Consider the following 12,460-nt stretch of genomic DNA (forward strand, 5'->3'; position numbering starts at 1 on the left):
GACCCAAAGAAATTCAGGAACAATTGAGAAAGAAAGTAATTGAGATCTATCAGTCTGGAAAGGGTTATAAAGCCATTTCCAAAGGGAATCCAGCGAACCACAGTGAGAGCCATTATCCACAAATGGCGAAGACATGGAACAGTGGTGAACCTTCCCAGGAGTGGCCGGCCACCCAAAATTACCCCAAGAGCGCAGCGACGACTCATCCAAGAGGTCACAAAAGACCCCACAACAAGGTCCAAGGAACTGCAGGCCTCACTTGCCTCAGTTAAGGTCAACGTTCATGCCTCCACCATCAGGAAAAGACTGGGCAAAAATGGCCTGCATGGCAGAGTTCCAAGGAGAAAACCACTGCTGAGCAAAAAGAACATCAAAGCTCGTCTCAATTTCTCCACAACACATCTTGATGATCCCCAAGACTTTTGGGACAACATTCTGTGGACCGATGAGACAAAAGTGGAACTCTTTGGAAGGTGTGTGTGTCCAAGTATATCTGGCGTAGAAGGAACACTGCATTTCATAAAAAGAACATTATACCAACAGTAAAATATGATGGTGGTAGTGTGATGGTCTTGGGCTGTTTTGCTGCTTCAGGACCTGGAAGACTTGCCGTGATAAAAGGAACTATGAATTCTGCTGTCTACCAAGAGATCCTGAAGGAGAATGTCCGACCATCTGTTCGTGTACTAAAGCTGAAACGAACTTGGGTTCTGCAGCAGGACAATGATCCTAAACACACCAGCAAGTCCACCACCGAATGGCTGAAGAAAAACAAAATGAAGACTTTGGAGTGGCCTAGCCAAAGTCCTGACCTGAATCCTATTGAGATGTTGTGGTATGACCTTAAAAAGGCCGTTCATGCTCGAAAACCCTCTAATGTAACTGAATTAGGACAATTCTGCAAAGATGAGTGGGCCAAAATTCCTCCAGGACGCTGTAAAAGCCTCATTGCACGTTATCGCAAATGCTTGGTTGCAGTTGTTGCTGCTAAGGGTGGCCCAACCAGTTATTAGGTTTAGGGGGCAATCACTTTTTCACACAGGGCCATGATGGTTTGGATTTTTTTTCACCTTTAATAATAAACACCTTCATTTACAAATTGCATTTTGTGTTTACTTGTGTTGTCCTTGACTATTGTTTAAATTGGTTTGATGTTCCGAAACACTTAAGTGTGACAAACATGCAAAGGAACAGGAAATGAGGAAGGGGGCAAACACTTTTTCACACCACTGTACATGTTTCATATACGTTTACATAATTAAATGTAATTTCATATTAGATGTGACACAATGAATTTATTCTGAAAATTATACCAGGGTTTTTTTCTTATACTCAAAATGGCGTAGAATGCTTTGCCACATTAGAAAATAACGGAAAAAGTCATAATCCAATTCAAGAATGAATTGGATGATTTTCTGGCAACTAATAATATCCAATGTTTTACATACTAAAAGCTAACATAGCAATAGTATAATCCACGGAATTGTGGTGACTGCTTAGAAGGAAGTGCCATAATCGGGCGGCACAGTGGTATAGTGGGTAGTACTTTCGTCCTAGCAGTAAGAAGGGTCGCTGATTCAAATCCCAACCATGACACTACCTGCCTGGAGTTTGCATGTTCTCCCTGTGCCTGCGTGGGTTTCCTCTGGGTGCTCCAGTTTCCTCCCACACTCCAAAGACATGCTGGTAGGTTAATTGGATCCTGTCTAAATTGTCCCTAGTATGTATGAATGTGAGTTAGGGACCTTAGATTGTAAGCTCCTTCAGGGTAGGGACTGATGTGAGTGTACAATGTATATGTAAAGCGCTGTGTAAAAATTGATGGCGCTATATAAGTAACTGAAATAAATTGGGTTACTGGCAACAGTTTACCTAGGGGGTTTTGCTTTGCATTTCTCTTGACTATGATTGTAGGATTTGTGAAAAATGTAACTATGTACCCAGATCTCTATAATGCAACTATGTAGATCCATGCAGATAAAAGGCTGGTCCCCAAAGGTCTTGAGCTTACACTGCAGAGCCTCCTGGGCAGTGCCAGGACTTCAACCAAAATAAGTGTGACCTAGTTCACCATTAAAAGTATCTTGCAGCACAAGAACCCACTTTTCTACTAGACCTTTTAATCGGGATGGTAACAGTTTCCTCCATCATACCTTTCTATCAAGATCATGACTCAATCATCAAGAGATGCTGCAGGGTTGTCATATATAATGACTATCCTGGTGTCACAAGTAATGATATGTCATATGAAGCATAGCTGCCAAGGAAATTAGGAGTAGACTACCATCCTGTAGTGTGCTGAGTACAGTGCTGACTGAAAGGTCAGAAAGAGGATAGCAGGTATCACCAACAATATAAAGATTATATATTAGTATTCATAAGAAGAAGAAAGCTATCAGCAAGAAAAGAAGATGGGAACTATTTTATGGAGATCTAGCTGCTGCATTCCTTAAAGTGATACTAAACACACATTGGAGGAGATTTACTAAAATGTATGCACACAATCCAGTGCAGCTGTGCATGGTAGCCAATCAGCTTCTAACTTCAGCTTGTTCAATTAAGATTTGACAATAAAACATGGAAGCTGTTTGGTTTCTTTGTAGATCTGTAAGAAATTTTGCACACTTCAGATTTAGTAAATCCCCAGCACTGTTTCATTTACATTGTCCCTTCTCTTTCTGTATATACTGTAGATGGTGGCATTGGAATTATTTTAATAAAAAAAAAAAATTGAAGTACCTTTTTCCTAATCAATATCCTAATCAATATACCGCTGTCACATGACCCAGCTCTTTCCCAGCTTGTCTGCAGACAAACATAAGCAGGGGGTGCTTTTAGACCTCTACTGCTGGTCACAAGTTAAAAAACAAACAACAAAAAAACAGCCTTTGGGATACAGAGTAAAAATAAAAAATTAATATCAATAAACTGTTTTAAATTGTCATTAAAATATATATTTGAAATCCAAGCTGTGTCGTGCCCCTCCAGCCTGTGTCTTAGAAGGACAGGGGGGTGAAGCCTCCATCAATCGAGATGTAATATCCCACCACTATTGTGTTTAGCTTTTTAGTGGGCATGGAGGAGGAGGGAGGGTGTGGGCTGTCATTTACCATTGTGTATTCGCCCACATATCTGACTCTATAGTCACATGGGCTGCTCATATGTGATAGGGAGGAAATGCTCAGCATAGAAACTCACTGAAAACTAAGCATGTGCAGAACTGCCACCCCAGCTGCAAAATTCCTAGCTGAATTGGGGACATGAACAGAAGGTGGAGATAGAGAGCAGTAGGATCAACCAGGTTTTTGTCAGAATACAAAAAACAAATCTCATAGTGATTGAGTGAGTATGAATACCATGTAATACACCATTTTTTGATAGTTTTTTTATGATGTGAGTTTAGTGACACTTAAAGCTTTGGCAAAAAAAACTAGAAGCTGATTGACTGCTATGCAGAGCTTCACCAGGTTTTGCACTCTCTAGATTTAGCAAATCAACTGCTGGGCTGCTCAGATGTGATACTCACTGGAACTCACTGGAAACTGAGCATGTGCAGGAGCTTCCAACACTGCTGTGCAAATTCCCCAGCTGCTTTGGGGACTTGGGCAGAAAGGGGGAGAAAGAGAACAGCAGGATCAACCTTTTTTTTTTTTTTTTTTGCAGAATGCAGAAAACAATTCCTATAATTATTAACTAAATATGAACAGCATTTATTGATATTTTTCTTTTCATGATGTGAGTTTAGTGACACTTTAATAAATGGCCTGCAAGTGAAATATTACTTTTATTACTTTTGAGTCTACTGACCCTTTAATTGGATTCTGAAGTTTTCTTACTCATAGGTACATTTTGCAAAGTGGAAGGAAGTATTTCTAGTTTGTGGTGAAGTATCAGTTCTTCGGCAGGGTAAGCCAATTCTTACTGAAAGCAAAAGGCTAAACATTTCTCTTTTTTCTGTGTGCTGTTTAAATACAGCAAGAACGTGCTGGATGAAAGAAGATGGACAAAACTATGTGCTCCATGATGGCTTTTATTTTGTCCTTGATAAGCTGCAATATTATGACAGAGGTTACAGGTAAGATTTTTATTTTACTAAAGACGTTGTGCAACTACGTGAAATGCCTTGATGTTAACAATCTAAAGCATCTAATTGAAATTCAAACTTTTCAGCTTTCCATAAATTTGATAAATTACTGGTGGGTTTATTGCAAAATATAATGTACTTTTAAACCTTATTGATGGTATTTTATTTGTATTGGTCTAAAATGTGCTTGCTTTTACATATTATTTCCTTCATGATGTTTATGCATAAATTTTTTATTTTTTTTTAGTTCTGAATAAAGTAGACAAGAGTTAATACCCCTTTTTTTCTGTCTGTGTCTCGTTGGAGAGACTTCCCTTCACTTTTTGTTCTAGAGACACAACCGGAAGTGAAGGTGATTCCCTTCTTAGACAGTTACTAGTGCAGGTATTTCCTTTGGGAGATTTACCTACACCTCTTGTTTTGGTGACAACTCTAAACATTTGAATTTCAAATGACTTTCTGTGTCAGTGATAATGGTCACTAGAACAAATTGATGTGTTTGAACCTCTCTGGCCAGCCTTTCCTATGCTATTCAAAATGAAAAAAATGTGTTTTGACTATGACAGCCCTTTATGCATTTACAGACCTCGTCACAAGAGAAATACTTTAGCTGCCATAGTCAAATTAGGCAATAGGCAATCTGTCTGGCATTTCAGGACAAGAAGTCCCATAAACTCACCGGATATTGAAAGCCCATGACTTAAGCTGGCCATACATGGGTAGAAAATGAACAAGATAAAGGTGTGTTGCACTACAGTGATTGATATTAAAAAATAATGAATAACCATTATAAATAAATAAACAGTCCAGAAAAATCTGTCTCTTAAATGGGCCATAATGCTCAAATGGAAAACTCCAGGATTCAACTATGGATAAGGTTATCCAATACCTTCACCAAGTGAACATACCACCAACACAATAGGTTGGATTCCTACCAGAGAGCCTGGACCCTTTATTATGAAGGGTCAAACAGGCTTGATGAGTATGTCCCAGTAGGGGTCATCAGGATGGGATGTACAAAGAGACCACGTCAGAAACAGCTCCAGAGCATCCAGGGGACTCCACCAAAATGACGATCATGTAGTCAGATCCAAATAAAACATAAAACGCTGGATAGTGTAAAACCTCTTAAACAGTGGCTGTGGTGAAGTTTTAGGACGGGGGGAGCCAGACCCCACTCTTCCATCTGCTCCTCTCATACTTCCTGTTACCTCTCTCTCGTGTGCAATGGGAGAAAGAAAACAGGAAGTGACATCAAACTCAGATGTCAATCAAACCGCCTGGTCGTAGTAATAGATACTACAGGCGCCAAGAGGAAGCTACTCGGCGCTTCAGAAAGCGCTGCAAGGCGGGCTAAATGCCCGCAAATGAAGCGCCATGTCTGCAATCTTGTGATTGCATAGACGTGGCACTTCCCATAAGTGAACAATGTCTGGCGTTGCACTGTGTCCGGCGTCCGAACACAGTGCACTTAAGAACTTTTTTGTATTTATTTATTTATTTAATATAAAGTATTGCACTTACACGTATCCATAATAAAAAAATCATTGCATGGTACAAAAGGAAGAACACAGAACATCCAAACATGTAAAATTCGCAATAGCAGGAACATACAGCTCAGCACGACCAGTTTAGTTGACAAAAGGACTTTTTCCGGGCATCTAGGGGACTCATCCTTTGGGTGGAGTCCCCTGGATGCTCTGGAGCTGTTCCTGACGTGGTTCCTTTGTACATACCCTACTGATGACCCCTACTGGGACATATTCATCAAGCCTGTTTGACCCTTCATAATAAAGGGTCCAGGCTTTATGGTAAGAGTCCAACCTATTGTTGTGGGAGCGTGTTCACTTGGTGAAGGGATTGGATGACCTTAACCATAGTTGAATCATGGAGTTTGCCATTTGAGAGACTGATTTTTCTGCACTGTTTATTTATTTATAATTGTGTTTCATTATTTTTCAATATCACTCACTGTAGCGCAACACACCTTTATTTTTTTTTCTTGTTTTTTGTGGTAATATCTCACATTTGTAGTGCTAATTTTTGCACACTGAATAATCTTTTCACATGCGCAGTATTATTTTTGTATTTATTTTATGAATACAACATTTTTTGAAAGGTTCATGCAATAACGCCATCATTGTTTCAGTAATTATCAACATATTTTCGATCGCTAACATCATAAAAGGTTAATTTTTCATCAATCGACTACACATTTTAACACATGCATCGCTATAGATTTTTTTGAACTGTTTTTGATCGATTCCACTACTAATGTTTCGAAAATCAATTGTTTAGGCTCAAAAAATCGAAAATGACGGTTTTATTTTTTGCCATAAAACTTTGCATTCTGGTAATCAAAAATTAGCCCACTAACGTTTCAAAAGCCGAACGATCGAGCGTAATGAAACTTTTTTAAACAATTTTCTATCCATGTATGGCCATCTGTAGAAACCATGTTGCCTGCTCTGACAGTGTATGTAGGAATTCAGATATTATGGCAACAAACAATGCTTGATTGAGACAGGGAGACATATCTGTATACTATCATTTCCTGTTCTTGGCTACTGTTCTAGGCATTTTACAATAACTTCCTACCACAAGATAAAATAAATAGTTTTTAAAAGTCTTTGCACAACAAATTATTGGTGTTATGATGTGAATGTGTTTTTACATTTAGGCTCCATACACACTAGCTCCTAAAAGCTGTTATTAGCATTTTTTCTGCTTCCAGATGCTAAATAGTGTTATTCTTTGTGTCCATGCACACTACATTAGGCTACTCGCGTTTTCTGATTTTCAGCGTCTAGAAGAAGAAAAAAAAATGTTTTTATAGAGATTTTTGGAGCATTTTTTCAGCAAAGATGAATGCTCCTAAACGCTCCTAACAGCTTTTTTTTAACTTTTTTTTTTTTTCATGTACCGTAAAAATGCTAATAAAATGTTAATGCTCCTAAATACTCCTAAAAGCTACTAAAACGCTACTAAAAGCCGGCACAAAAATGCTATTATCAGCTTTTTTCATCCAGCATTCATCCAGCATTTTTTCGAGCATTTTTTGAGCTTATTAAAAATGCTAGTTTGTATGGAGCCTTGAAGGCATAATTGTGTAGATATGTTCCTAATTGGTGTTTTGTTCACTTGAAATACCTTTAGAATTCCACCCAAACTGCTCAGACAGAGAACCAGATTACAGATATCAAGTTTTTGCTAAGGAAAATGTTTTCTTTCAATGCCCTGTTATATCGTCTTACAATGGAAATGGAAAACCATCTAATAAAGAGAGAACCCAATGGTTTTCACAAAAATCTGATGGAAACATTCAAAAAATGATTTATGGCAGAGACTTAAAGGCTACAAAATCTGCAATTTTGCTATGGTTTTCACCAGCAGAAATGAGACACTCTGGAAACTACTTGTGCAAGTAAGTAATTCATCAAAAATATGTTTAAGTGCACAAAAATCAAGGATCAAGCAGTGAGACAAACTGAACAGCCCCCCCCCCCCCAAAAAAAAATAGCAACTAAGCACCTAAATTCATTCACCAAAGAGTAAAATAAAAATTTTGTGTGTGCGTATATATATATATATATATATATATATATATATATATATATATATATATTCAAAAGTATTTGGATGCCTGCCTTTACATGTACATGCACTTTAATGGCATCCCAATCTTGGTTGGTAGGGTTCAATGTTTAGTTGGCCCACTCTTTGCAGCTATAACAGCTTCAACTCTTCAACCCAATAGAACACTTTTGTGATGAATGGGTGGAGCCAGGCCTTCTCTACCAACAAGAGTGCATGACCTCACAAATGTGCTTCTGGAAGAATGGTCAAACATTCCTATAGACCCACTCCTAACCTTTGTGGACAGCCTTCCCAGAAGAGTTGAAGCTGTTATAGCTGCAAAGGGTGGGCCAACTCAATATTGAACCCTATGGACTAAGATGGGATGCCATTAAAGTTCATGTGCGTGTAAATGAAGGTGCCCCAATACTTTTTGTAATATAGTGTAAGTTAATCAACATTGAAAAAACAGTCCCACAGTTAGTATTTTTACAAATTTCTTCCACCATACAACCAACAGTACCTATGAACACCACCAAAATACTTCTGTGTTCCTCCACGTGTCTTCGCACTTATAGATACAGTATGCTCTCTCTCTCCCTTTCTGGAGACCTCTATATTATAAGAGATCTATATGCGTCTGCTGTAAAATGGTTCATCGTCTCACCCAGGGTTCCCACCATAGACAAACAGGGCAGCAAGGTGTTGTAATAATAACAATCCTCCTCCTCTCCACCTTTTCTAGTGCTCTTTGTATCGGTATTTATTGAAAAATAACAGGATTGTACTCACAGTAACCCTGAGTTCACACTTGTGCGTTGCAGACACTGCATGTGATTCGCACAGGAATCGCACCACATTCCTGTGCACATAACATGCGATGTCTGTGTGGTGCCATTTTAGCCATACATTTGGTATGGCTCAAATTGCATTGCATCTGCACCAAAATGGTGCAGGACCATGGTGCAGGACCTTGTTCACACCCATGCGATCCGATTCTGACAATCGCACTGTGTTTTGCAAGCTGTTTCAGGGTGTCGTTAATCTAACATTGACACCCGCAGCAGATCGCATGGATGCTGTGAGATTGCAATGCAGTATGGGAAACACAGGATTTGCTGCATTTCCCGCATTGGATCAGTGTGAACCAGGGCTAAAATAGTGTGGTATTTCTTTAAAACATAGGTAAACAGTAGCTCAGCATCATCTCAGAAATCCTTGGCAAAGATTTCTGATCAATATGATGACATCATGTGCCTTCCAACCTTACGTGTTATGCCCACAGGGCTTCCTCTGATGAAACCCCACCCTGTGTGCAACGTGTAAAGTGGGAAGGCGCATGACGTCATCAAGTTGGTGATTTCATTTGACTTTTTTCCTTTTTGAGTCACATTGAGAATAGGGGATGTAGAATATTTGTAGTATTTGAGGTGGTCCCGCTTACAGCACTGCACTGTACACATGTACAAGAGATTTGAAAATGAACCTGTCACTTGCTGGATGAGATAACGGTGCGATAGAGCAGACCACGGTCATGTATATGTCACTTATTAAATGTATGTAGTTTTGGTTTTGTATATCTGGGCATTACTCTAATTTACTCCCAAACCTTGCTCTCTCCCTATCAAGCATTTCCCAGTATTATTAAGCCGGCCATAGACAGTTTGAATTGAACCATGTATTGGAAGGCTGATTGTATCCAAGTTGATCAATTGATCAACTTAGGTACAAGCAGCCTGTCAGATTTTTCATATGATTATTGCCAGCAGCTATAGCCGCTAGCAATAATTACTGTGTGTTCCCCTGGCCGGGACAGTCCCTCTGTCCCCCGCTGGGAGAACACATTAGCTCTGTGAGAGGAATTCCCCCATCCACACTGACTGTTGTGGTTGCAGGAAAGAAAATTGCACCATCTGTGGCTGGCTTTAACTTTTCTCCTTCTACTTTGTTTGTGTGCCAAATAAATCTTGTTTAATACTTCCTTTCACATCATCACCAGGCTTACAAAATTCTAAAATTATTGCAGAGGCAGCTGCTGGGAGCTCAGCTTCAAGTGAAGAAAGCACGTACTCCCAGAATTAAAGCTGGTCATATACTAGTAGAATTTTGTATGATATTTTAGTATTAAAAATGTTCATTCCATTTTTAATTATTAGTAGGGTCAAGTCAGTATTTATTTTTGACCGCAGTGATGAGAAAATTTGAAGGAGCAAAGAAGTGGAAGATTGAAAGATGGATGAATTTCTAACAGTGTATGTGTTTTTCATTTGGGAAAGTCCATTCATTCCAAAATTGAATGTTAAAGTATAAGTTCGTCTTTTGGAAACAAAAATAAAAATAAATGCACATATTTTTGTAGGGCAATTTTTTCACAAGAACCTGCAGAGCATTGCACCCATTGAATCATGGGTGTAATATCAGGCTCCTGCCGACACTGACTACAGCTCTGTGCCTATGCCTCTGTATGGGCTGTCAGTTTCAGAGCTGTAGAATTTGTCATTGGACTACTAGGGTGCTCATCAGCGCCCTGACAGTCTGTTGAGAACTACAAGCTATCTGCCAAGGTAGCAGACAAGACTTGTAGTTTCCTAATTCAAAGATTTCTATGAAAAAATTTAACAGTGGCTGTGGGGGAGAAGAACCTCTGCCCACTGTCACAGAGGGGGGATTGGGGAGTGAGCGGGGCAGGAACAAGAATATGTTACACCTTAACCACTTCCTGCCCAGCCTATAGCAGAATGACGGCCAGGCGGTGGTTCAGTTATCCTGAATGGGCCTTACATGACATCTAGCAGGATAACAGCGACTGTGCGCCCACGGGGCACGCACCGTGGCAATCGTTGGTGCGGTGTATCAGTGTGACACACCGCTACACCAATCTCGGTAAAGAGCCTCCAGCGGAGGCATTTTGCCACATGATCAGTCATGTCCAATCACAGGGGATCAGCCGTGTCTAATCATGGCTGATCACGATGTAAACAGGAAGAGCCGTTGATCATCTTTTCCTCACTCGTGTCTGACAGACATGAGTAGAGGAGAGCCGATCAGCAGCTCTCCTGACAGGAGGGTCTGCGCTGATTGTTTATCAGTGAAATGCCCCCCCCCGAATGCCCACATTGGACCACCAGGGAAGCCGCCAGGACCACCAGGGAAGCTCCTAACATGTGGATGGCCAGGTACATCCCCCATGGCCATCCACATGTGAAAATGAATGCCCAACATATGCCAATCAGTGCCCACTGACTGGCACCTCTATGGAATTAATAAAAAATCTGTGATGCCCATCAATGCCACCCATCAGTGTCATCAGTGCCACCCATCAGTGCCACCAATCAATGCCCATCAGTGCCCACATATCAGTGCACATCAGTGCCAATTTGTGCCACCTATCAGTGCCACCCATAAGTACCCATCAGTGCTGCCTACAAGTGCCCATCAGTGCCACCTATGAGTGCCCATCAGTGCTGCCTGTGAGTGCCCATCAGTGACACATACCAGTGCCACCTATCAGTGTCCATCAGTGTCACCTATCAGTGCCCATCAGTGCCACCTGATCAGTGCCACCTCACCGGGGCCCATCATTGCCACCTTATCAGTGCCAGTCAGTGCAGCCATATCAGTAGACAAATATTAAAAGAGGTAGTTGTGGCGCTCACCTGCTATTAATTTTACCTAGTATCTGCAGGGAACTCACCTGCTAATAATTATACCTTATTATTACTTGCTGGTATTTCTACACATGAATGAAATTAAAACATAAAATATAAAAATGGAAAATAAAAATTCCATATGTGCAATATACAGATAACAGTATAAATCGTGCATGAAAGTGTTACAGAAATGCTGTTTACAACTATATATTAGTACAAAAAATTCAATATACTTTCTATAGAAAAAAGTGCATATGTGCGTTTTTACAAATCACATGATGAAAAGTGCTAAGTGCTTATAAAAGTGCCACAGTTTCAATATATACTGAAAAAAAAGTGTTATGTGCTTCTGTAAGTGCCGCAATATGTAAATACGGTACTTTACATTTAGTAAAATCGCTAAGTAAAAATCGCTAAATGGAAGGATGCAAATATAAGTTAATACACAAGTCCAGCAGCAGAGAGTTAATATCAAAAAAGTCCTTTCTGGAACAAGAGTGACAGTGTGCTTCAGTGCTTAGTGGCTTCCTGGATTGCAACCGGTGCGATTCCCATGCACAAAGACAATATTCCGCACTCACCAGCTCCCCTACCCCTTAAGGGGTTAATGCGCCTCCACAGTGTAAGCCCCTGTGTCGCTATATGGAGCTGCTCTGGTTACAATCCGGTGGTTTTCCTCATTAAAGACAGAATGAAGCATACATAGTGTAATCCAGTTTAAAACACGCCCAAGGTGGCCTAAGGTGTACACTCTCATTACGGCGGCGGCGGCGGTGAATTCAAATGCTGTGACCAGCTTATACATTGAGGCTCTTTTCTCATCCTTCGTTTTGTGAGTAGCATTTCATGCACCTAATAAAATGTTGTTTTAAACTGGATTACACTATGTATGCATCATTTTGTCTTTAATGAGGAAAACCACCGGATTGTAACCAGAGCTGCTCCATATAGCGACACAGGGGCTTACACTGTGGAGGCGCATTAACCCCTTAAGGGGTAGGGGAGCTGGTGAGTGCGGAATATTGTCTTTGTGCATGGGAATCGCACCGGTTGCAATCCAGGAAGCCACTAAGCACTGAAGCACACTGTCACTTTTGTTCCAGAAAGGACTTTTTTGATATTAACTCTCTGCTGCTGGACTTGTGTATTA

The 12,460-nt window shown here is 40.3% G+C and overlaps 1 protein-coding gene across 1 annotated transcript in view; it reads left to right on the forward strand.

Moving 5' to 3' along the window:
• The first annotated feature begins 3,753 nt into the window (after positions 1–3,753).
• IL18RAP (interleukin 18 receptor accessory protein) overlaps positions 3,754–12,460 on the forward strand; it is a 57,984-nt gene continuing 49,277 nt past the window's right edge. The window contains exons 1-2 of the mRNA XM_077484471.1: positions 3,754–4,075; positions 7,241–7,508. Coding sequence (XP_077340597.1) covers positions 4,000–4,075; positions 7,241–7,508 — 344 coding nt within the window. The 5' untranslated portion in view covers positions 3,754–3,999. The remainder of the gene's footprint in view (positions 4,076–7,240; positions 7,509–12,460) is intronic.

The sequence above is a fragment of the Lithobates pipiens genome, unplaced genomic scaffold (genome assembly GCF_037356315.1).
Source record: "Lithobates pipiens isolate NorthernLeopardFrog02 unplaced genomic scaffold, aLitPip1_a1.2 Scaffold_16, whole genome shotgun sequence".
Classification (NCBI taxonomy): domain Eukaryota; kingdom Metazoa; phylum Chordata; class Amphibia; order Anura; family Ranidae; genus Lithobates; species Lithobates pipiens.